At 40.3% G+C, this 24,649-nt stretch overlaps 3 protein-coding genes across 3 annotated transcripts; 2 read left to right on the forward strand and 1 right to left on the reverse strand.

The window, feature by feature from the left end:
• Positions 1 to 1,194: 1,194 nt before the first annotated feature.
• LOC131359669 (cell surface glycoprotein 1-like) lies at positions 1,195 to 6,347 on the forward strand. The gene is made up of 4 exons (XM_058399708.1): positions 1,195 to 1,314; positions 1,938 to 2,064; positions 3,624 to 3,774; positions 4,857 to 6,347. Exon 4 carries the CDS (start codon positions 4,933 to 4,935, stop codon positions 5,890 to 5,892), a length of 960 nt encoding a protein of 319 aa, XP_058255691.1. The 5' UTR covers positions 1,195 to 1,314; positions 1,938 to 2,064; positions 3,624 to 3,774; positions 4,857 to 4,932; the 3' UTR covers positions 5,893 to 6,347.
• Positions 6,348 to 13,107: 6,760 nt separating this feature from the next.
• LOC131359088 (E3 SUMO-protein ligase ZBED1-like) lies at positions 13,108 to 14,635 on the reverse strand. The gene is made up of 3 exons (XM_058398650.1): positions 14,554 to 14,635; positions 13,329 to 13,958; positions 13,108 to 13,242 (listed from the first exon to the last, which is right to left on the reverse strand). The coding sequence occupies exons 1-2, from the start codon at positions 14,624 to 14,626 to the stop codon at positions 13,495 to 13,497; spliced, it is 537 nt and encodes a 178-aa protein (XP_058254633.1). The 5' UTR covers positions 14,627 to 14,635; the 3' UTR covers positions 13,108 to 13,242; positions 13,329 to 13,494.
• A 6,019-nt stretch (positions 14,636 to 20,654) lies between these two features.
• On the forward strand, positions 20,655 to 23,432 carry LOC131359776 (cell surface glycoprotein 1-like). The gene is made up of 2 exons (XM_058399875.1): positions 20,655 to 20,849; positions 21,924 to 23,432. The coding sequence occupies exon 2, from the start codon at positions 22,000 to 22,002 to the stop codon at positions 22,975 to 22,977; it is 978 nt and encodes a 325-aa protein (XP_058255858.1). The 5' UTR covers positions 20,655 to 20,849; positions 21,924 to 21,999; the 3' UTR covers positions 22,978 to 23,432.
• The last annotated feature ends 1,217 nt before the right edge of the window (positions 23,433 to 24,649 follow it).

A 24,649-nucleotide genomic window follows, 5' to 3' on the forward strand; every position in this document is an offset into this window, starting at 1 on the left:
TGTTTGTGTCCTTGTCTATGATTGTTATCTTTACCGTGGTTTCTGTTGGGGTTTTGTTTGCTAGGTTCCATGTCCAAGCTAAGGTCTAGGTCTAGGTCTTGGTTTGGTTTGGTTTGGTTAGTTTAGTTTAGTTTAGTTAACCATGCCATGTCTAGTGTTATGTTTGTTTCCCTATGGTGCGTCTTAAATGTAATAAAAGCAGTGCTTCGCTGAATCCTGCGCATGGGTCTCATTACACCGTGTGCTGGCGTGCGCACACACACCACGGGCGTCTGGGGTCGAGCCCCGCATAGGGCAGGGGTCCCAGACGAGTCTTTCCTCCAGCAAACCCCATGCAGAGATCGCTTCTTTTAGGCCCGCTGCAATAGACTCCACTGTATGGTCTTGTGGGAAAACGAAGTTTGCAAAAGCTTGCTTTTCATCTCAGACTCGCTGTCAATGAAATGACCAGTCAAGCTCAAATACAGTTCTGTACTTCTACTTGACCATAAGTCGGTTGTTGCAGCAAAATATTCAATGCTGCGAATTTCTCTTTCTATTTCCAGTCTGCATTTCGCATACAGCGAGGGCAGCGCAACTTTAGAAAAATAGTTGCGTGAGGGAATGTTGTATCTTTTGTCAAGTGTGGCAATCATTTTTTTTAAACCCCTCGCTGCTCACTGTGCTTATTGGACACATATGTTTATAAAGTATTTATTTAACTTATTCTAGCTCTTTTCTAAAATTGTGTACATTTGTACAGACATCACATACCTGTGTACATGTTTGCACCTGACACCAAGACAAATTCCTAGTACTGTAAAGTGCTCTTTGCTGATGCTTTGCTGTACCTGGCAATAAAACTTTTTCTGATTCTGATGAAATAATAGGTGCATGTAGGATATAGATTATTGTAAAATAATAGTAATAATAAAGGATCTCCACGGCACAGCTACACACACAAGCTGTAAAAGAGATAATATTGCATGGCACACCTGTGTGAGAGAGAAAAGGTAATGAAATTAATGAAACCCTTTTTAGTAGCAAGACTCTGAAATGATGGGAGGAGTCAGAAAAATGATTGAATGAAATTTTCTAAAGTTGCATACTGTTTGTGTTCATTTGTGTTTATTATTAAACAATATTACATAAAATGCTTTTACAAAACGTGTTATTCTTGCTTACCCCCTCTCCCTAAGTAGCCCCTGATGTTTCAGGCTCAACCCCTGATGTATTCAAATCCTAGATACGCCCCTGGTCACTATCCAGCATCATTTGAAGGTGGGACTTCCTTTTCTGCCACATGGTCGCAGGAGCACATGGTGTGAGATGAAGGTAAGATTATTTACTTTGGTAATCTAATTTAAAATGACATTAACTGTAAATTAAAAATATATGTGCATGCATGAAGGCATAAAGAAGATTTTCATCATGGTTTAATGTTTTTTTTGGTACTTTGCATGTTTAGAAAATAAGTTTTTCTTTTTGTTGCCTCAAGGCAACATTGTGTGATAAGGGGTAATGTTTAAGGAAGTTTTTGCTGTTTTGATGTCATCACAAGTATTTATGCAGAATTAAAAATATTTATTTTCTTTTTTGGATTTAATTTTTTCTTCTTTTAAGACATTGTGCCAGAAAAATGGACATCAGGTTGTTTGATGGAAAGCAAGAGCAGAATTGGAATGTTAGGCAAATCATATCTGACAGTAAGGACAGTGATGAGGAGTGGAATGGAGAAAAAAGGTTTATGCAGAAGAGGAAAAATAATTTTCATTTAGGGTTTGGATTGTTGAGCTCATTTGTACACAACCAAGTCTAATGAGTCGATTTATTTCCTGTAGTAGAATGGTTGTGATAGGTTTATGCAGCAGACAGCATAAAAAATAGTAGTCAAATGTCACACTGTTTTATTCTTGCTGTGCTTTCATTGGAAACTAACATTTTGTATATTTTTATAGATAGTCAAGATAGATGGAGGATGATGAAGGTGAAATTCTGTCTGAAGATGATGTTCTCTCAATGGAAAACATGTCTCACCACTGCCTCCAGTTCACCCTGAATGGTTACAGATCCCTCCATCAGCTGGTGAAATTCTGTTTCAAACTACTTCTCTGTGATGACCTCTATGATCTTATTGTTCATATTTTGGTGTGATTTATACACATGGGTTTATGCATTCTGACTTTTGGAGGCTTTATTACGTCAATTTTATGATGAAAAATTAAAAGACTTTAAAGGTCATCTGTCTTGTTCTGATCATGTTAAATACACCACATTGCCAAAAGTTTTGGGACGTCTGCCTTTACATGGACATGAATTTTAATGACATCCCATTCTTAATCCGTAGATTATAATATGGATTTGGCCATATTCCATGAATATGGAACCCTTTAATGCATCAGTTGCATTTCTGTGTTTAAAATGTGAGTGAAAGCAGGAAAATCACCAAACTGGATGCTGGCCTTTCAGGACTGGAGTTTGTACCTACGGATTAGTTCATAACCAGTGTCCATCTGCTGTGTGACAGACATACGAACATGTGTTGTAAATGTGGGGTTGGTTGTCTGTATTGAACCAGGGCAAGAAGACACCGAATAAGGAGTGAGAGTGTGAGAGAGAGTGTGTGCATGAGAGAGTGACGCAGAGAGCAGTATGTCATCCTTTGCTTATATCTGCATGTAGACATACAGAAGGGTCTGATTGGTCCTTTCCTTCCCTCCCCTCTGACAGCTGGGTCTGAGTTCAGCGTAGCTTTGAGTTGTTTCATTCTCTTCATTCGTAGTAAGTCATTTTGCATAAAAGCAACCAGCAAATCCACTAGTGAATGCTGCTAGAAAACTGACAGTGATCCGAAACACACCAGCAAGTCCAGCTCTGAATGGCTAAAAAAAAAAATTAATGTTTTGAAGTTAGCTACCTAGTTAAAGTCCAGACTTAAATCTGATTGAGATTCTGTGGCATCACTTTAAACAGACTGTTCATACTAGAAACCCTCCAATGTGGCTGAATTAAAACAATTTAAAACAATTCTGCAAAGAAGAGTGAAGCAAATTTCCTCCAGAGTGATGTGAAAGACTCATTGCCAGTTATTGCTTATGCTTGATTGCAGTTGTTCCTGCCGAAGGGGCCACAAACAGGTTATTAGGTTTTGGGGGCAATTACTTTTTCACATAGGGCCAGGCAGGTTTGGACAGTTTTTTACCCTTAATAAATGATTAAGTATTTTGTATTTACTCGCATAATTATCTTGGTATAATAAAACTGATGATCTGAATCATATATAATATATATATATCTGAATATATATATATATATATATATATATATACACACACACACACATATATATATATATATATATATATATATATATATATATATATATATACACACACACAGTGCTGTGAAAAAGTATTTGCGGATTTTATATAGAATAATATTGAATAAGAAATAAAGCTCAGATATTCAGAGATAGACGGCCATGTTTTTTTTAGAGTGAGGGGAATCACTGCGCATGCGCACGGCGCAGTGACGCAGAACCCTTGACGTAATGTTTATGTTTAAACTGAGTTTCTAAGGTGTCGTGGTTGTGAAGATCGCAAGACTTGGATTATCCTTTGCTTTGTGATTTTTCTACACGCCAGTTTGGGATTTCTTCTTACTCCGCTACTGGACCTGACTTCTACACCGACTCTACAGCAGTGATGATGAACTTCAGAGGAGGAACCGCGCTTCAGCAGCACCAGGATGTGGAGCCCGAGCCCGGATGGAGCGGACTGGACGACCCCTGGAACGGTCAGTTACTGACTTTTCTCTTTTTCTCTTTTTCTCTTAAGTAGAAAGTCCTTTAAACACCGCGGTATTACAAAAAAAACGCAATCGGGAATATCGTTTTATTTGGTTAGATGATTTGGAGAAAATCTATTCGGCTAATCGATATTTGGCTAATCGCTTTACGGACACGATCATTAAGCTAGCGGACAAAGCGGCAGACTCCGGTGAAACGAGCAGGGAGGAAATAAACAGTGTTAATGTTTTCAGATATGTTAAAATCAGCTTTTTATAAAAGTCGGAATATTTATTTAACGCTTATTAAAGTTTACTAAGACAAGCCGAAGAGTATTAGCCAAGATTAGCTAGACGGCTAGTTAGCATGTAGCTAAGTAATTGTTTTTCAGTGTTCATAGGTTTTTTTTAAAGAGTGAATAAAACAAGTTAAAATGTTTACAATAACATGATCTATTTTATTATTTGAACGATTTTTCATTGTCCGTGTTTGTCGAGTTGTTAAAGCGGAGAGAGGAAGGGGCTGTGAGGAAAGGCAGCTAGCTGAACAAAACCAATCGCTAGAAATAAATGGAGCTAATGTAGAGTGCAGCTTAGGCAAAAATATCAAGCTGTTTGTTTCACTTCTGTTCAGCAAGGATTTGTTTATAGCTGTAATGAATAAAATATTTAGGAGTAGTGTCATTTATGATAAAGGGCGAATTTTTGAGAGGAGACACAAATGGACTCAAAGGGGATGTGAAGCGTTGGAGTAAGGAACTGATAAAGAAACACTGTAATAGAAATGTAGTTTAATCTGCATTGTTTTGGGGAAGATACTTTTGAGCATTGAGATAAGTGACCAGTGTGAGTAACAGTGAAGCCGTGATAGCGTAAGTAACTCCTATAAATGCAGAATATAAATACTGAGTTTTTTCTGCACTGTTATAGGAAGATTACAGTAATATAGCTTGTGTAAATATGTCTTGTTTAGATAGGGAGGTTTTCCTGCTTTACAAAACATACACAGTGCTATTAAAAAAGGGTTTCTGCTTCTTTTTATGAGATGTTTTTAAATGTGCCGCATTGTCTGTTCATCTTGTTTGACACAGGGACACAGAGGGAGACGTTTGTGTTTCCTGAGGATGAGGACGATGACAACTGGCCTATGAGAAGCCACTCTCCTGTATGGATCCCACCACCTGTGGGGAGCCCAGCCCCACCTATGAGAGGTCCCTTTTCTGTATGGACCCCACCACCTGTGAGGAGCCCATCCCCACCTATGAGAGGCCTCTCTCCTGTATGGACCCCACCACCTGTGAGGAGCCCATCCCCACCTATGAGAGGCCTCTCTCCTGTGTGGACCCCACCACCTGTGAGGAGCCCATCCCCACCTATGAGAGGGCTCTCTCCTGTATGGACACCACCACCTGTGAGGATCCCATCCCCACCTATGAGAGGGCTCTCTCCTGTATGGACACCACCACCTGTGAGGATCCCATCCCCACCTATGAGAGGGCTCTCTCCTGTATGGACCCCACCACCTGTGAGGATCCCATCCCCACCTATGAGAGGCCTCTCTCCTGTATGGACCCCACCACCTGTGAGGATCCCATCCCCACCTATGAGAGGCCTCTCTCCTGTATGGATCCCACCACCTGTGAGGGGCCCATCCCCACCTATGAGAGGCCTCTCTCCTGCATGGATCCCACCACCTGTGGGGAGCCTCTCTCCTCTATGGATCCCACCACCTGTGAGGGGCCCATCCCCACCTATGAGAGGCCTCTCTCCTCTATGGAACCCACCACCTGTATGGATCCCACCACCTGTGAGGTGCCCATCCCCACCTATGAGAGGCCTCTCTCCTCTATGGAACCCACCACCTGTATGGATCCCACCACCTGTGAGGGGCCCATCCCCACCTATGAGAGGCCTCTCTCCTGTATGGATCCCACCACCTGTGGGGAGCCCATCTCCACCTATGAGAGGCCTCTCTCCTGTATGGAGGAGACCATCCCCTTGCAGAAACCTCTCCTCTGTGATGAGTCTATCCCCAGTAATGCAACCATCCCCATTGAGGAGGCCATCACCTTCAGGGAATCCACAGAGTTTCACAGTTCCTCTGCCCCAGCCTCATGTCCAGATTAACCCTCACCACATTGTGGCTGGTCAGCTGTATGTTCCTGACCCACGCCAGGGCATAAGGAGGAGGAGGGACGAAGAGGATGATCAAGAAGCCCCTCCGAGTAGACGGCAGCATGTGGATCAGGATGGGTAGCTGGGTTTCATCAGGAGGATCGTCCGATTCCCCGTTCCCTGGGTTTCTATTTACATGGGAGAGCTGTATGTTCAGAAGCTCAGTCATCACCTCATCTTCATCACCTCATATCCATGATGTGTGGTAAGTATCTGTGGTAAGTATCTGTGGTAAGTATGTGTGGTAAGTATGTGTGGTAAGTATTTCACCTCTAGATTTCAGCATTAGTCTTTTTTTTTTTCAGAGAGAGATTTCAGCCTTTTAAACATGTGGGGTGGTGAGAATCTGTTGTTTCTTTTGTATTTTGCATTTGCGTTTAGTTTGTGTTAAATGTATAGGATTTTTATAATATTAATGTTGTTTATTTATATATTTATATATAATATATTATATATATTAATAAATAAATAGAAATTGTATTGTTGTAGAATCATGCATTGTTGTAAATATGTAAATATGTAAATATTACATTTTTAAGATTTAGATTTTAATATTAAGTTATACAAATGTAGTGTTGCGTTATAAAATATTAAAATAGTGTATAAAATATTAATATCTGTAATAGGTCCGTGTACTTTATGGTATTTGAAGTTTCTTTTTATGAAACAGAAACAAAAAAAACGAAAATGAAATTGTTTTTTAATTATGTGATGAAAACGTCAGACACCTTTTTAAAATTAGACTTGATTTTCTTTCCTCATTTATACTTTAAATAAAGAAAGTTTTATATCATAGAAACGGAAAAACAGCTGCATTTTCTTTGTCTAAAACCGGCCGTATCTCTTCTTCTGTCATTTGTGGCAGCGTGCAGTGTTCTACCTCGGTGAAGTTAGTTATACAGACACTCAGAAGCGGTATTTTAGGGACCGCGGTAAAACACTGCACGCTGCCACAAATGACAGAAGAAGAGATACGGCCGGTTTTAGACTAAGAAAATGCAGCTGTTCTTCCGTTTCTATGATATAGAACTTTCTTTATTTAAAGTATAAATGAGGAAAGAAAATCAAGTCTAATTTTAAAAAGGTGTCTGATGTTTTCATCACATAATTAAAAAACAATTTCATTTTCGTGTTTTTTGTTTCTGTTTATAAAAACAAACTTCAAATGCCAAAAAGTACACGGACCATAATAAGTGTACAGTTTGTCGTTGCTTGTAAATAGTTAATAAATTATTTTTTGGTTCAATTCACACGTGTCTCAAGTGTCTTTTTTTTATAACATCATAAACATTTCTCATTTGTTTCTCATATAATTACACAGTAAAAAGAGTAGAGTATTGTTGTATTACATATCAGTATTTTTCTAAAACAACAGCCATGTTACAGTGTGAAATGCTGTCAGAGAGAGAGAGAGAGAGAGAGAGAGAGAGTGTGTGTATGTATGTGTGTGTATGTGTGTGTATGTGTGTGTATGTGTGTGTATGTGTGTGTATGTGTGTGTATGTGTGTGTATGTGTGTGTGTGTGTGTGTGTGTGTGTGTGTGTGTGTGTGTGTAGAACAGTTCAGTCCCGGGTGTTGAGGAGCCTGATGGCTTGAGGAAAGAAACTGTTACACAGTCTGGTTGTGAGGGCCCGAATGCTCCGGTACCTCTTTCCAGATGGCAGGAGGGTGAAGAGTGTGTGTGAGGGGTGTCTGGGGTCAGCCACAATGCTTTAGAGCAATTTAGAGTTACCAGCCTCAGAAATCACCAATTAACAGCACCTCAGATTAGAGCCGTTATGAAGGCTTTACAGAGCATCAGTAGCAGACATATCTCAATATCAACTGTTCAAAGGACATTATTGTGTATTTCGGCCGCCTTCAGCATTGTTTTACAATGTAGAAAGAAATAAACATCAGGAAAGACCATGGAATTAGAAGACGTGTCCAAACTTTTGACTGGTAGAGTATTTATATATATATATATATATATATATATATATATATATATATATATATATATATATATATATATATATACAGTATCTCACAAAAGTGAGATAACATTGTTGTGTTTTCTGACATTTTTATTGCTGTCCTGCTCAAAGGCTGAAAGGTATTTTAGTCACGTGGTGTGAAAGCGGCGCTGCGCAGACCGATAAGTGTATGACATTAAAGTATCGCGAGAGCTGTTCTAGCGCATATTCCAGCGCACACTCTCGCGGTATTTTGGCGCGAGCGTGTGTGTGTGTGTGTGTGTGTGTGTGTGTGTGTGTGTGTGTGTGTGTGCGCGCGTGGAGAGAGATGTCAAATTCGTGTACAGTAAACGGCCACAGTGCTCTAATAAAACAGTCAACATTTACTTAATTCCTCTACACTCCGGTGGCAAAATTCGGGATAAAACATTCGGGGCTAGATTAAAAGGCTATGTCCATATGTAACTGGGTATTTTTAAAAACAGAGATTTTTCTTCTTTTTTAAAAAAATTCTGTCCACACGACCTACGTGTTAAAAATATCTTTGTCCACATGAAAATGCAAAACGCCCTGTTAAGTGTTGTCACATGCCTAGCCAATCAGAAGCCTGGACAAAACTTTATTACCGGTTCCGGTAGTTTAACAACAAAGGAACGTCACGGGAAAGCGATGCCCTTGACATGTGAACATTTTATTATAAAATGTAGAAGTCCAACCGGGTCTCATCCAAAACCGCCATCGCTGTGTGCGTTCCCAGATAGCAAATTGGATCTGGGCCGAGTCTGGCTGAGTTTCGGCTTTAAGTTTGGCCCAGATACCACATGGAATTATGGCCCAAAGCTGGCCCAAATGCGGTTTGCCAAAAGTCAACCAGACCAATACCAGAAACAGACCAAAACTCAGCCACAACTCCACAATGTCACCAGAAATCAGCCATAACTGACCCACAACAGTGCCAGAATCCACACGTGTCAGCCAGACAAGAGCAAAAATGCCACCACCTTTACCCCAGAACTCAGCCGCAAATTATCCAGAAGGTCCACAAAACAGCCAGAACTGAACCAATATTATGGCAGAATCCTCAAAACTGAACCAGAAATTGTAAATTGTAATTGTATAATAAAAGAATGAAACTACACAAATTCAAAGCAGAATGTTTTATTGATGTAGAAAGGGGAAACAAATCTCAACAAGAAATATAAACAGTTTACAGGTCCTATCCTCTCAAGGACTGTGTATGGGCTCTGTCACTTAGCCAGGAATTTCCAAGCCGTGTTGGTGACTAGGAGCATCACTTGGTCCCCAGGCTGTAACTCCTGAGGCTGAGCGGAGCGAATATACAACCGTTGTTGTTCACGCTAGGCTGCCTCCAGGTGTTCCTTGACAATAGGCCCCACTCAGTCGATTTGGGCCTGCATAGTCTGGATGTAATGCAGAGTGGAAGGAAGAGTGCTGCCCTTCTCAAACTTTACTGGCCACATCCAGCAGTCCTCAAGGTTGCTGTCCAATGAGGGGCTCACAGACTCCTTCTCAGGCAGCCTGTCGAGATACAGGTGATGAGCGGGTTAGTAGGCATCAGAGCCATCAGTCCTGTCACCTGTACACAAACACACACACACACACACAGAGACTAGCTCATGAAAAATAATTTATGTCATTTATCCGTAATAAAAATGCTAGAATATACAAGTACATGTGAAAATGCAAAAACATGTATTTTTGGTATTCTTGGTGAGTTTAAATGACAATAATGAAAGATCTGTTTTCCTAAATATAAATCTTTTGTGATCAGTGCAGATAAAGTAGTTCAGTAGGAAGTGAGACCTGATCTGTTTCGTTAGGATTGGCTCCACTCTCTCGATGCAGATGTTCTCATACTCTCTGGCATCCTTGAAGGTGAGCAGTAAAGCCGGCTTCCCCGCCTTGGACACCTTGTTGACCTCTGCCTTGCTGTTGAGCGCCATCTGCAGGCGGCGTGTGAGCCTCTGCGGCCCACGGGCTGGTCTTTTCTCCATGATGTCAGCAGGAAAGGTGGAGATGGGCAGAGGAACCATAAACTTCACTTTTTTCCTACTCCCTTTCCTGCTCATTCCACCTTTCCCACCTATCTTCTTCTTCTTCCACTTGATCCCATAGGACGGCAACACAAACTCTTCATCAAGATACTCCTGTCCTGTGAAGAAGGGATGTTTATCATGCCATCATGCTTCTTGTTGTGGTCCACAATGATCTTCTGCAGATGTTCCTGGTCCACAGGAGCATGATGTTCCTGCAGGACATACGCAAACTTTTCCATTGAGACTTTCTCCACAGGAGTGTCGCTCTCCTCGGCGAGCTGGAAGGCCTGACTGCCCAGAGCTGGTTGGGATTAATCACGCCGGGTTTGGAGAACTGTGTAAACGCTTGCTCTGCCTTCTGCAACTCCAACATCGCCACCTTGTAGTGGTGTATTTTGGGAACCAAACCACCCTTGTTTATCAGCTTCGGGCTGCATCCTGGAGGTGAAGAAAATGATCTTATTAATCACAGGAAAGAAAGAAAGAGACAGAGAGAAAGAAGATCTGATGCTCTCTAACACACCTCTCTGTGCCAGAAACTAGCAGCACTCAGTGTGACCTCCAGCTGCAGACGTGTGCAGAGCCGATTTTCTCTTAAGATTCACCAAACTCCAATCTGCCTGGTACGCCGACAACACCCACAGCACCTGAACATCACATACAGGGGGAAGTGCTAAGTCAGTGGGTAAGACAAGAACAAATCAGGTGTCTATACAGAGAGATATGAATATCCCAGCACAGAGTTTTATAACTGTACAGTAGAGATGATTATAGATTAGAGATGATTATAGATTATAGATTACCTGCAAGAATCCTCCAGCTGTCCGTCCTCTCACATGTACACACACACACACACACACACACCGAGACTAGCTCATAACAAATAATTAATTTCATTTATCCTTAATAAAAATGCTAGAATATAATGACTTCTGTTTGGACTCCAGCTAAGATGGCAGCTTAATCCTGATCCTGCCAAACCACTTTCTTTCTTTTTGTTTGAAAGCTCAACCAACTGGGATTTTTTTTTACAATTATATTAATCCACATTAGTAATGGAGTCGACAGAGAAGAGAACAGCGGATGTTATGTCTCCTTCTACTCCATCTCCACATTCCAAACTTGCAAAGAAGAAAGTCAAGAAACAGCTATTTGACGGACCGACTCTGCTAACTCCTGTGACAGATGCTAGCGAACCACTTGCGGAAAGTTTGGACTTAGCAGCGCTAATATATGACATGAGGGGAACACTATGTGAACTTTCTGTGGATGTAAAGGCAATACGGGAAGATGTGGACTCTTTTCAATAGAAACTTAGTAACCTTGAGGTGGAAGTTTCTATGGTGAGCAATTCCCTTACTTTATTGCACAAGCACACCGATATTATCCAAACCGCTGAATGCGAGGACAGGCTACAGATTAGAGAAACTACCTCACTGACCTCTAAATTACAAACCCGCGTTTCTGAGCTAGAAGACCGGTCTCTGAACAATCTTCGCATTGCTAATCTTCCAGAAAACGCAGAAGGGGGTGATGCCACTGATTTTCTCCCGATCTGGTTTCCATCTTTGGCTGAATGAGGAGTTATTGATATAGAAAAGGCTCGTCGTGTTTTCAACAGTCAAGAGGTTTCCTCAAACAAGCCCAGGATCCTTATCTTTAAACTTCTGAAGTACAACGATTGCCAGGCCAATATGAAGGCATACAGGCAGCCAGTTACCAAGATACAACATGGCCAGTCTCACCTTCTTTTCTTTGCCGATTATTCTAACACTACTGCCCAGCGGCGCAAAGTGTTCTCATCTTGCATTGCTTCTCTAAGGCAGAAAGGGATTCAGCATTTTCTCCTCTATCCTGCTAACCTGAAGGTAACATTTAACTCTGAAACCCGCATCTTCTCTTCTCCCGAAGAGGCTCAGCGTTTCATTGATGACATTTTACAGGACGGTTGCAACGTTCATAACATGTAATAACTCCTGATATATTATAACCTATGTGTTGGTTAATGTGGATTAATCTCTTAGAATAACTTCCAACTTTTTTCACTTTTGTTTGGGATTTTTTTTTTTACTGATATTGGTCTTTGTGGTTTATTATAACCTTCACCCCCCCCCCCCCATTTGTAGGGGGAGGATTCCATATTGGTTATCATTCGTCAAGGTTGGTTCATCATTTGACAATTCAGGTATGATTGTGGTTTTGTAGGTCCGTCATGGTTTGACTCCCAGGAATGCGACAGTCTTTCTTTTTTGACTAGTCCATGCAGGTTAGTTAGTTTTAGGGCTACACGATAACAGGATAAATGATAATCATGATTATTTTGCTCAAAATTTTAATCATGATTAATAATCACGATTATTCTTTTAGTTAAGAACTTTTATTCACTTCAGTATTTTTATTGCACTTTACAGCCACACTGTATATAAAAAATACAACCAGAAGATGAATACTAAAAGTTACTGTATTGAGGCTTCTGACAATGTTTTTTTTTAACTCTGGTAAAAATAAAATTGTGCCTCTTTTACATGTCAAATGGCGATAAAATTAAATTAGAATAAAACTGGAATAAAAATAAAACATTTTTAGAATAAAACCGTTTTTGCTGGCCTATGATATGCCTTTATACTTACAACCACCAAGAACATCCTAACAACTGTACTTAAACTTTATAGTTTCATGTATTTGCTTAGCCAGGCACTATCCACCTTTTTCAATGTAGTTAAGTACATTCAACAGCTAATAAAACCCCAGCTGTAACCTTGTGTATACTGAGGCTTCTGACAATGTAAATTAAAACTAATAAAAAATAAAACTGTGCCTCTCTTATGTGTCAAATGGTAATAACAAAATCAAATATGAAATATGCCTACAACAAGTACGTATTTATGCATACATGTTAGAGATTTTGGGCTAAAAACACAAGCCTGTCAATTTGATCTGGCTTTAGGGAAGACTACAAGCATGTAACTACATTTCCGCCTGTACTAAAAGCCCTCTCTGAAGGAGAGCTTGTGGCTGGTATGCACAAGTATTTCTTTGCCACTTTTGAAAGCCTTGGGTAGACCTTTTCATGTTTTTTCCACCATTTTAGTGGGTCCCCCGCACTGTCCAGGTTGCATGACTGTAAGTAAGACTACAGCTCACAGGCTACACTGGGTTTGTGGTTGCTAGATGGCAAGTCTTGTTCAGTAGTTTTAAAGTAGCTTCCTCAAGTCATCTTTTTCTTTGGAGCGCATCCAGCTTCAGCATTCTCCTCAGTGTTTTCTTGTGGTGGTGCTGGGAGTGTCACCTAAACACACAAAAAGACAATTACAACTAATTTTAAGCAGCATTAAATTACTAGATAAATCTCAGTGCATCTCTTTTTTTTATTACCATCATTGCCACAGTCTGCATCTCAGCTTTCAGTCTGGCTTGTATTGATGCTTTGTTGTCTTCAGCGGTGTAGCTGAATCTTATCGCTCATCTTAAAACGTGGATCCACAGTAGATGCCATGTCCAACAGAGCCTGGATATGTGGGTCGCTGTATTTTTCATTTAGCTACTCCAGGATTTTAGACTTTATTGCTCTTGACAGGTCAGTATCATCATCCGTAACTTTCAAGATTGACGAGTTGAAAAGATGAAGAGCTGGCTTTACAAACGACACGCTGACGTACGTCTCGCCAGACAGTGCATCTGTAAACTTAACTAGAGGTTGCAGGGATTTGTTGATTGCCTCTAGCACATCCGTGTCCTGCCATGTTGGGATGAGATGCCGAGACTTCTTGTCAGAAGACAGGACATGTGCAATGGCCTTTTGCTGCTCGATGACTCTCTCTATCATGGCTTGACGTGATCCCCACCTCGTTGGACACTCTGTTTTCAGTGAGTGTTCTGGGAGCTTCAGCTCCTTTTGTGCTGCAATAAACTCCCTCTTACGCTGCCAGCTGTAGGAGAAGGTGCTCACCAACTTTTTGCAGACGCCCACAGCCCGGTCAATTCTTGGATCCTTCATGGCATTCTCTAGAGAAAAAACAAAAACACATCAGAAAAACATTATCAAGTCACAGCATAAGAAGACTTTGTTTATTGTGAAACTTTTAATCAGAAATAAATCTTTGGATTTTTGATAATTATGTACAGCTACATTAGACTAATATCAACTATTAATTATTACTATTAGTAAAACTATTAGTAAACACTGACTTATTCTAAATTCCACTGGGTGCACATACATTCAGATGTAATAGCATTTGACCAGTCAAATCCTACGTGTTATTTTTGGCTTTTAAATATCTGTAATTTGATGATGGTTGTATGACTCCAGTTGTCACTGTAATATCAGAAAAATACTAAAGGCATTTAAAAAAATACAAAAATACAACTGTTCATGGTTAGTTCATGTTGGCTCAGCTCTATCAAATAAAATTTACTAATCTAATACATTATTAAAATAGAAAATAGTATTTGTTGATGTTGAAATTAATGGTAACTAAGATAAATAATAATAAATGCTTTAGAAGTACTTTTCATTGTTAACTAATGTTAACAAATAAAACCATATTGTAAAGTGTTACCAGTTTCACATTATAAGGAAAAAAACGTTAACACAACTTACCGATGGCTAAATGCAGTCTATGACCAAAGCAGTGTAGCCTCGTCCAGTTATTCATAGACGCTGCCCTAATCATATTAGCTGCGTCGTCAGCTGTAATGCAGACGAGTCTTTCCTCCAGCAAACCCCATGCAGAGATCGCTTCTTTTAGGCCCGCTGCAATAGACTCCGCTGTATGGTCTTGTGGGAAAATGAAGTTTGCAAAAGCTTGCTTTTCATCTCAAACTTACTGTCAATGAAATGACCAGTCAAGCTCAAATACGGTTCTGTACTTCTACTTGACCATAAGTCGGTTGTTGCAGCAAAATATTCAATGCTGCGAATTTCTCTTTCTATTTCCAGTCTGCATTTCGCATACAGCGAGGGCAGCGCAACTTTGGAAAAATGGTTGCATGAGGGAATGTTGTATCTTTTGTCAAGTGTGGCAATCATTTTTTTAAACCCCTCGCTGCTCACTGTGCTTATTGGACACATATCTTTGGCTACATGATACGCGATCGCCTCCATTATTTCCTTGTGCCTTTGCGAGCAATGTGAATATTGTATTGCGTTTAACAACGTCCCCGGTATTGTTCTCTGTGTCGTGGATGGTCGGGGATTTTATGTGGTTGCTGCTTGTGTCTTCAGATTTTGAAATTCTTGATATTGCACTTTATGGTGGCTTTTAAGGTGGTTAATGAGGTTTGTTGTGTTACCTTGGGATGTTTGGACGGAGCAGGAGTTATTAAATGTGTTCATGCTATGCTTCAGCGAGTCATTAATCCCCCCTTTTGTTGAACATTTAAGTATGTATTATCACATGGCTATTTTGTTTCTCTCACAATTGTTATGTTGTTATGTTATTTTCACTTGGTTTAAATTGAATGAACAGATATAGATATACCTAATACAGGTGCCATGTACAGATTTTGTCTTTTGATATCGAAAATTAATTGTACAGCTCTTTTCTCTGGATTTAGTGCTTCTTTGCTTCTTTACTAATACATTGTGAGAAGCCATGTACATCTTATTGTTACCTTGATTCATTTGATTTGTCCAAACACACCACAATGACATCTACAGCAATCATTGGAGGTGGGGTAGGAGATGCGGTAAGGTGGGGCAGCTTTAACGCGAATCCAGACACGTTAGCAGCAATTTCCTGTGGAGCACCGGTTTCCAGAGATTTTCAGTGCACGCACTCATGCAGAAAGAAAAGGTAACGTCATGCCCTGGCTTAAAATGTTATGAGAAATACACTGATCAGCCATAACATTATGACCACCTGCCAAATATTGTGTTGGACCCCCTTTTGCTGCCAAAACAGCCATGACCCCTTGAGGCATGGACTCTTCAGATCCCTGAAGGTGTGTGTGGTATCTGGCACCAAGATTTTAGCAGCAGATCCCTTAAGTCCTTAAATCCCTTAAGTTGCGAGTTGGGGCCTCCATGGATCTGACTTGTTTGTCCAGCACATCCTACAGATGCTCAACTGGACTGAGATCTGGGGGATTTGGAGGCCAAGTCAACACCTCATTATAGTGCTCATCAAACTATTCTTGAGCCATTTTTACTTTGTGGCATGGTGCATTATCCTTCTGAAAGAGGCCACAGCCATCAGGGAATACAGTTTCCATGAAAGGATGTACATGGTCTACAACAATGCGTAGGAAGGAGGTACATGTCAAAGTAACATCCACATGGATGGCAGGACCCAAGGATTCATAGCAGAACATTACGCAAAGCATGACGCTGTCTCCGCTGGCTTGCCTTATAATAATGCATACTGGTGCCATGTGTTCCCCTGGTAAGTGACGCACATGCACCCAGCCATCCATGTGATACAAATGAAAACATGATTCATCAGACCAGGCTACCTTCTTCCATTGCTCCGTGGTCCAGATCTAATGCTCATGTTCCCATTGTTGGCACTTTCGGCGGTGCACAGGGGTCAGCATGGGCACCCTGACTGGTCTGCCACCAGGGGCGTCACTAGGGCTATTCATTCGGGGATCGAGCCCAGGATGATTTTAATCTAGCCCCGAATGTTTTATCCTGAATTTTGCCACCGGAGTGCAGAGGAATTAATGAAATGTTGATGTTTACTGTACACGATTTTGACTGACATCTCTCTCTGCACGCGTGCACACACACACACACACACACCAAAATACCGCGAGAGTGTGCGCTGGAATATGTGCTAGAATAGCTCTCGCGATACTTTAATGTCGTACACTTATCGGTCTGCGCAGCGCCGCTTTCCCACCACGTGACTAAAATACCTTTCAGCCTTTGAGCAGGACAGCAATAAAAATGTCAGAAAACACAACAATCTTATTATTCAGATAAAAGTCTAACTTCTAATATTTAATGTTAACACAGTTGATAAAAGCAGGCTAACAAATGTATGTTGTGTCAAAAAGGAGGCCCACTGTCTCTGATTCTGAAAACCCCTGACATATAGGACCCGTTTGATTATTATTCCATACCCAAGACGTAAAAAAGCCTTAAATTAAATAAGCCCAAGATAGATCTAAATAAAATATAAACTGTTAAAGCGCTAAGATATTACATTCTGAACATCATGACTTTCTATTATTCAACTAATGCAGTATTTAAGTTAAAATACAGACATGGTTTAGGTGAACAATGGGCCAGAACAGACTCCATCATTCGGCTGTTCTGTCAGTAGAAAAGGAATTCTCAGCACTATAAATACTAGTATGGTGATTGACTCAAGTCTCGGAGATACTCTCTGATGATTCCACCCTCAAAGAAATAGTATAGAAAAGTCACCAAGAGCATGAAGTAGACAAGATATAAGCAGCAAGACAGATGAGAGATGAGAGAACAATAAGAGAAGAGAAGCTGTAAAAAAAAAACCAATGAATAATTCATACAGTAGTGGCAGCATAAATCAGGAATCTTCTCCCTGAGAAGATGCTGGTGAACTTCTACACTGCCATCATCGAATCTATCCTCACATCCTCCATCACAGTCTGGTTTGCTGCAGCTACAGCCAGGGACAAGGCCAAGCTTCAGCGTGTCATCCACTCTGCTGAGAAGGTGATCGGCTGCAGTCTCCCATCTCTCCAGGAGCTGTACCTCTCCAGGACTTGGAGACGCGCAGCCAAATTCGCAGCCGACCCCTCTCATCCCAGAAATGAACTTTTTCAGTCCCTCCCCTCTGGCAAGAGGCTCCGGTCCATCAGGACCAGGACCTCACGCCACAAACATTTTCTTCCCCACTGCAGTCAGCTTGCTGAACAGTGCCTCACTTACCCCCAGATGATCCCCCCAACCCTGACACTCACTTCCACATTGTAAATTGCACTACTGTTCATTCAAACTCACACTTTTGTACACCATATTTATCTCATTCTAGACTGTGTACATACCTCACATCTGTATATAGGTTTGGACAGTCACTTTCACTTTTTACTTTCTATTGCACTACTTCTCATGCAAGTCACTTTATAAAGTATTTATTTAACTTATTCTAGCTCTTTTCTAAAATTGTGTACATTTGTACAGACATCACATACCTGTGTACATGTTTGCACCTGACACCAAGACAAATTCCTAGTACTGTAAAGTGCTCTTTGCTGACGCTTTGCTGTACCTGGCAATAAAACTTTTTCTGATTCTGATGAAATAATAGGTGCACGTATAATATAGATTATTGTAAAATAATAGTAATAATAAAGGATCTCCACGGCACAGCTACACACACAAGCTGTAAAAGAGATAATATTGCATGGCACACCTGTGTGAGAGAGAAAAGGTAATGAAATTAATGAAACCCTTTTTTAGTAGCAAGACTCTGAAATGATGGGAGGAGTCAGAAAAATGATTGAATGAAATTTTCTAAAGTTGGTACTTTGTACTTTGGTAATCTAATTTAAAATGAAATTAACTGTAAATTAAAAATATATGTGCATGCATGAAGGCATTGTCATCATGGTTTAATGTTTTTTTGGTACTTTGCATGTTGAGAAAATAAGTTTTTCTTTTTGTTGCCTCAAGGCAATGTTGTGTGATAAGGGCTAGTTTTTAAGGAAGTTTTTGCTGACAATGTGTTTTGATGTCATCACAAGTATTTATGCATAATATAAAAATATTTCTTTTCTTTTTTTTTAATTTAATTTTACTTCTTATAACACATTGTGCCAGAAAAATGGACATCAAGTTGTTTGATGGAAAGCAAGAGAAGAATTGGAATGTTAGGCAAATCATATCTGACAGTGAGGACAGTGATGAGGAGTGGAATGGAGAAAAAAGGTTTATGCAGAAGAGGAAAAATAATTTTCATTTAGGGTTTGGATTGTTGAGCTCATTTGTACACAACCAAGTCTAATGAGTTGATTTATTTCCTGTAGTAGAATGGTTATGATAGGTTTATGCAGCATAGAAAAATAGTCAAATGTCACACTGTTTTATTTTTGCTGTGTTTTCATTGGCACTGGAAACTTACATTTTCTATGTTTTCATAGATAGTCAAGATAGATGTAATAACACGGAAGATGATGAAGGTGAAATTCTGTCTGAAGATGATGAGGTTCTCTCGATGGAAAACATGTCTCACCACTGCCTCCAGTTCACCCTGAATGGTTACAGATCCCTCCATCAGCTGGTGAAATTCTGTTTCAAACTACTTCTCTCTGATGACCTCTATGATCTTATTGTTCATATTTTGGTGTGATTTATACACATGGGTTTATGCATTATGACTTTTGGAGGCTTTATTACGTCAATTTTATGATGAAACATTAAAAGACTTTAAAGGTCATCTGTCTTGTTCTGATCATGTTAAATACACCACATTGCCAAAAGTTTTGGGACGTCTGCCTTTACATGGACATGAATTTTAATGACATCCCATTCTTAATCCGTAGATTATAATATGGATTTGGCCTATGTTCCATGAATATGGAACCCTTTAATGCATCAGTTGCATTTCTGTGTTTAAAATGTGAGTGAAAGCAGGAAAATCACCAAACTGGATGCTGGCCTTTCAGGACTGGAGTTTGTACCTATGGATTAGTTCATAACCAGTGTCCATCTGCTGTGTGACAGACATACGAACATGTGTTTTAAATGTGGGGTTGGTTGTCTGTATTGAACCAGGGCAAGAAGACACCGAATAAGGAGTGAGAGTGTGAGAGAGTGTGTGTGCATGAGAGAGTGACGCAGAGAGCAGTATGTCATCCTTTGCTTATATCTGCATGTAGACATACAGAAGGGTCTGATTGGTCCTTTCCTTCCCTCCCCTCTGACAGCTGGGTCTGAGTTCAGCGTAGCTTTGAGTTGTTTCATTCTCTTCATTTGTAGTAAGTCATTTTGCATAAAAGCAACCAGCAAATCCACTAGTGAATGCTGCTAGAAAACTGACAGTGATCCGAAACACACCAGCAAGTCCAGCTCTGAATGGCTACAAAAAAAAAAAAAATGTTTTGAAGTTAGCTACCTAGTTAAAGTCCAGACTTAAATCTGATTGAGATTCTGTGGCGTCACTTTAAACAGACTGTTCATACTAGAAACCCTCCAATGTGGCTGAATTAAAACAATTTAAAACAATTCTGCAAAGAAGAGTGAAGCAAATTTCCTCCAGAGTGATGTGAAAGACTCATTGCCAGTTATTGCTTATGCTTGATTGCAGTTGTTCCTGCCGAAGGGGCCACAAACAGGTTATTAGGTTTTGGGGGCAATTACTTTTTCACACAGGGCCAGGCAGGTTTGGACAGTTTTTTACCCTTAATAAATGATTAAGTATTTTGTATTTACTCGCATAATTATCTTGGTATAATAAAACTGATGATCTGAATCATTTATATATATATATATGTATACACACACACGCATATATATATATATATATATATATATATATATATATATATATATATATATATATATACATACAGTGCTGTGAAAAATTATTTGCGGATTTTATATAGAATAATATTGAATAAGAAATAAAGCTCAGATATTCAGAGATAGACGGCCATGTTTTTTTTAGAGTGAGGGGAATCACTGCGCATGCGCACTGCGCAGTGACGCAGAACCCTTGACGTAATGTTTATGTTTAAACTGAGTTTCTAAAGTGTCGTGGTTGTGAAGATCGCAAGACTTGGATTATCCTTTGCTTTGTGATTTTTCTACACGCCTGTTTGGGATTTCTTCTTACTCCGCTACTGGACCTGACTTCTACACCGACTCTACAGCAGTGATGATGAACTTCAGAGGAGGAACCGCGCTTCAGCAGCACCAGGATGTGGAGCCCGAGCCCGGATGGAGCGGACTGGACGACCCCTGGAACGGTCAGTTACTGACTTTTCTCTTTTTCTCTTAAGTAGAAAGGCTTTTAAACACCGCGGTATTACAAAAAAAACGCAATCGGGAATATCGTTTTATTTGGTTAGATGATTTGGAGAAAATCTGTTCGGCTAATCGATATTTGGCTAATCGCTTTACGGACACGATCATTAAGCTAGCGGACAAAGCGGCAGACTCCGGTGAAACGAGCAGGGAGGAAATAAACAGTGTTAATGTTTTCAGATATGTTAAAATCAGCCTTTTATAAAAGTCGGAATATTTATTTAACGCTTATTAAAGTTTACTAAGACAAGCCGAAGAGTATTAGCAAAGATTAGCTAGACGGCTAGTTAGCATGTAGCTAAGTAATTGTTTTTCAGTGTTCATAGGTTTTTTTTAAAGAGTGAATAAAACAAGTTAAAATGTTTACAATAACATGATCTATTTTATTATTTGAACGATTTTTCATTGTCCGTGTTTGTCGAGTTGTTAAAGCGGAGAGAGGAAGGGGCTGTGAGGAAAGGCAGCTAGCTGAACAAAACCAATCGCTAGAAATAAATGGAGCTAATGTAGAGTGCAGCTTAGGCAAAAATATCAAGCTGTTTGTTTCACTTCTGTTCAGCAAGGATTTGTTTATAGCTGTAATGAATAAAATATTTAGGAGTAGTGTCATTTATGATAAAGGGCGAATTTTTGAGAGGAGACACAAATGGACTCAAAGGGGATGTGAAGCGTTGGAGTAAGGAACTGATAAAGAAACACTGTAATAGAAATGTAGTTTAATCTGCATTGTTTTGGGGAAGATACTTTTGAGCATTGAGATAAGTGACCAGTGTGAGTAACAGTGAAGCCGTGATAGCGTAAGTAACTCCTATAAATGCAGAATATAAATACTGAGTTTTTCTGCACTGTTATAGGAAGATTACAGTAATATAGCTTGTGTAAATATGTCTTGTTTAGATAGGGAGGTTTTCCTGCTTTACAAAACATACACAGTGCTATTAAAAAAAGGGTTTCTGCTTCTTTTTATGAGATGTTTTTAAATGTGCCGCATTGTCTGTTCATCTTGTTTGACACAGGGACACAGAGGGAGACGTTTGTGTTTCCGGAGGATGAGGACGATGACAACTGGCCTATGAGAAGCCACTCTCCTGTATGGATCCCACCACCTGTGGGGAGCCCAGCCCCACCTATGAGAGGTCCCTTTTCTGTATGGACCCCACCACCTGTGAGGAGCCCATCCCCACCTATGAGAGGCCTCTCTCCTGTATGGACCCCACCACCTGTGAGGAGCCCATCCCCACCTATGAGAGGCCTCTCTCCTGTGTGGACCCCACCACCTGTGAGGAGCCCATCCCCACCTATGAGAGGGCTCTCTCCTGTATGGACACCACCACCTGTGAGGATCCCATCCCCACCTATGAGAGGGCTCTCTCCTGTATGGACCCCACCACCTGTGAGGATCCCATCCCCACCTATGAGAGGCCTCTCTCCTGTATGGACCCCACCACCTGTGAGGATCCCATCCCCACCTATGAGAGGCCTCTCTCCTGTATGGACACCACCACCTGTGAGGATCCCATCCCCACCTATGAGAGGCCTCTCTCCTGTATGGACCCCACCACCTGTGAGGATCCCATCCCCACCTATGAGAGGCCTCTCTCCTGCATGGATCCCACCACCTGTGGGGAGCCTCTCTCCTCTATGGATCCCACCACCTGTATGGATCCCACCACCTGTGAGGGGCCCATCCCCACCTATGAGAGGCCTCTCTCCTCTATGGAACCCACCACCTGTATGGATCCCACCACCTGTGAGGGGCCCATCCCCACCTATGAGAGGCCTCTCTCCTCTATGGAACCCACCACCTGTATGGATCCCACCACCTGTGAGGGGCCCATCCCCACCTATGAGAGGCCTCTCTCCTGTATGGATCCCACCACCTGTGGGGAGCCCATCTCCACCTATGAGAGGCCTCTCTCCTGTATGGAGGAGACCATCCCCTTGCAGAAACCTCTCCTCTGTGATGAGTCTATCCCCAGTAATGCAACCATCCCCATTGAGGAGGCCATCACCTTCAGGGAATCCACAGAGTTTCACAGTTCCTCTGCCCCAGCCTCATGTCCAGATTAACCCTCACCACATTGTGGCTGGTCAGCTGTATGTTCCTGACCCACGCCAGGGCATAAGGAGGAGGAGGGACGAAGAGGATGATCAAGAAGCCCCTCCGAGTAGACGGCAGCATGTGGATCAGGATGGGTAGCTGGGTTTCATCAGGAGGATCGTCCGATTCCCCGTTCCCTGGGTTTCTATTTACATGGGAGAGCTGTATGTTCAGAAGCTCAGTCATCACCTCATCTTCATCACCTCATATCCATGATGTGTGGTAAGTATCTGTGGTAAGTATGTGTGGTAAGTATCTGTGGTAAGTATCTGTGGTAAGTATTTCACCTCTAGATTTCAGCATTAGTCTTTTTTTTTTTCAGAGAGAGATTTCAGCCTTTTAAACATGTGGGGTGGTGAGAATCTGTTGTTTCTTTTGTATTTTGCATTTGCGTTTAGTTTGTGTTAAATGTATAGGATTTTTATAATATTAATGTTGTTTATTTATATATTTATATATAATATATTATATATATTAATAAATAAATAGAAATTGTATTGTTGTAGAATCATGCATTGTTGTAAATATGTAAATATGTAAATATTACATTTTTAAGATTTAGATTTTAATATTAAGTTATACAAATGTAGTGTTGCGTTATAAAATATTAAAATAGTGTATAAAATATTAATATCTGTAATAGGTCCGTGTACTTTATGGTATTTGAAGTTTCTTTTTATGAAACAGAAACAAAAAAACGAAAATGAAATTGTTTTTTAATTATGTGATGAAAACGTCAGACACCTTTTTAAAATTAGACTTGATTTTCTTTCCTCATTTATACTTTAAATAAAGAAAGTTTTATATCATAGAAACGGACAAACAGCTGCATTTTCTTTGTCTAAAACCGGCCGTATCTCTTCTTCTGTCATTTGTGGCAGCGTGCAGTGTTCTACCTCGGTGAAGTTAGTTATACAGACACTCAGAAGCGGTATTTTAGGGACCGCGGTAAAACACTGCACGCTGCCACAAATGACAGAAGAAGAGATACGGCCGGTTTTAGACAAAGAAAATGCAGCTGTTCTTCCGTTTCTATGATATAGAACTTTCTTTATTTAAAGTATAAATGAGGAAAGAAAATCAAGTCTAATTTTAAAAAGGTGTCTGATGTTTTCATCACATAATTAAAAAACAATTTCATTTTCGTGTTTTTTGTTTCTGTTTATAAAAACAAACTTCAAATGCCAAAAAGTACACGGACCATAATAAGTGTATAGTTTGTCGTTGCTTGTAAATAGTTAATAAATTATTTTTTGGTTCAATTCACACGTGTCTCAAGTGTCTTTTTTTATAACATCATAAACATTTCTCATTTGTTTCTCATATAATTACACAGTAAAAAGAGTAGAGTATTGTTGTATTACATATCAGTATTTTTCTAAAACAACAGCCATGTTACAGTGTGAAATGCTGTCAGAGAGAGAGAGAGAGAGAGAGTGTGTGTGTGTATGTGTGTATGTGTGTGTGTGTGTGTGTGTGTGTGTGTATGTGTGTGTATGTGTGTATGTGTGTGTATGTGTGTGTGTGTGTGTGTGTGTGTATGTGTGTGTGTGTGTATGTGTATGTGTATGTGTATGTGTGTGTGTGTGTGTGTGTGTGTATGTGTGTGTGTGTGTGTATGTGTATGTGTATGTGTATGTG

This window comes from Hemibagrus wyckioides, linkage group LG09 (assembly GCF_019097595.1).
Source record: "Hemibagrus wyckioides isolate EC202008001 linkage group LG09, SWU_Hwy_1.0, whole genome shotgun sequence".
NCBI classification, from domain to species: domain Eukaryota; kingdom Metazoa; phylum Chordata; class Actinopteri; order Siluriformes; family Bagridae; genus Hemibagrus; species Hemibagrus wyckioides.

What these genes read in the sequence shown, in the direction of transcription:
- LOC131359776 (XM_058399875.1), top strand. Translation starts at nt 22,000, where the DNA reads ATGGATCCCACCACCTGTGGGGAGCCCAGCCCCACCTATGAGAGGTCC.
- LOC131359088 (XM_058398650.1), bottom strand. Translation starts at nt 14,626, where the DNA reads ATGATTAGGGCAGCGTCTATGAATAACTGGACGAGGCTACACTGCTTT. An exon ending in TAGACTGCATTTAGCCATCG is followed by an intron (nt 13,959 to 14,553) that starts GTAAGTTGTGTT and finishes TTTTTTCTCTAG; the next exon opens with AGAATGCCATGAAGGATCCA.
- LOC131359669 (XM_058399708.1), top strand. Translation starts at nt 4,933, where the DNA reads ATGGATCCCACCACCTGTGGGGAGCCCAGCCCCACCTATGAGAGGTCC.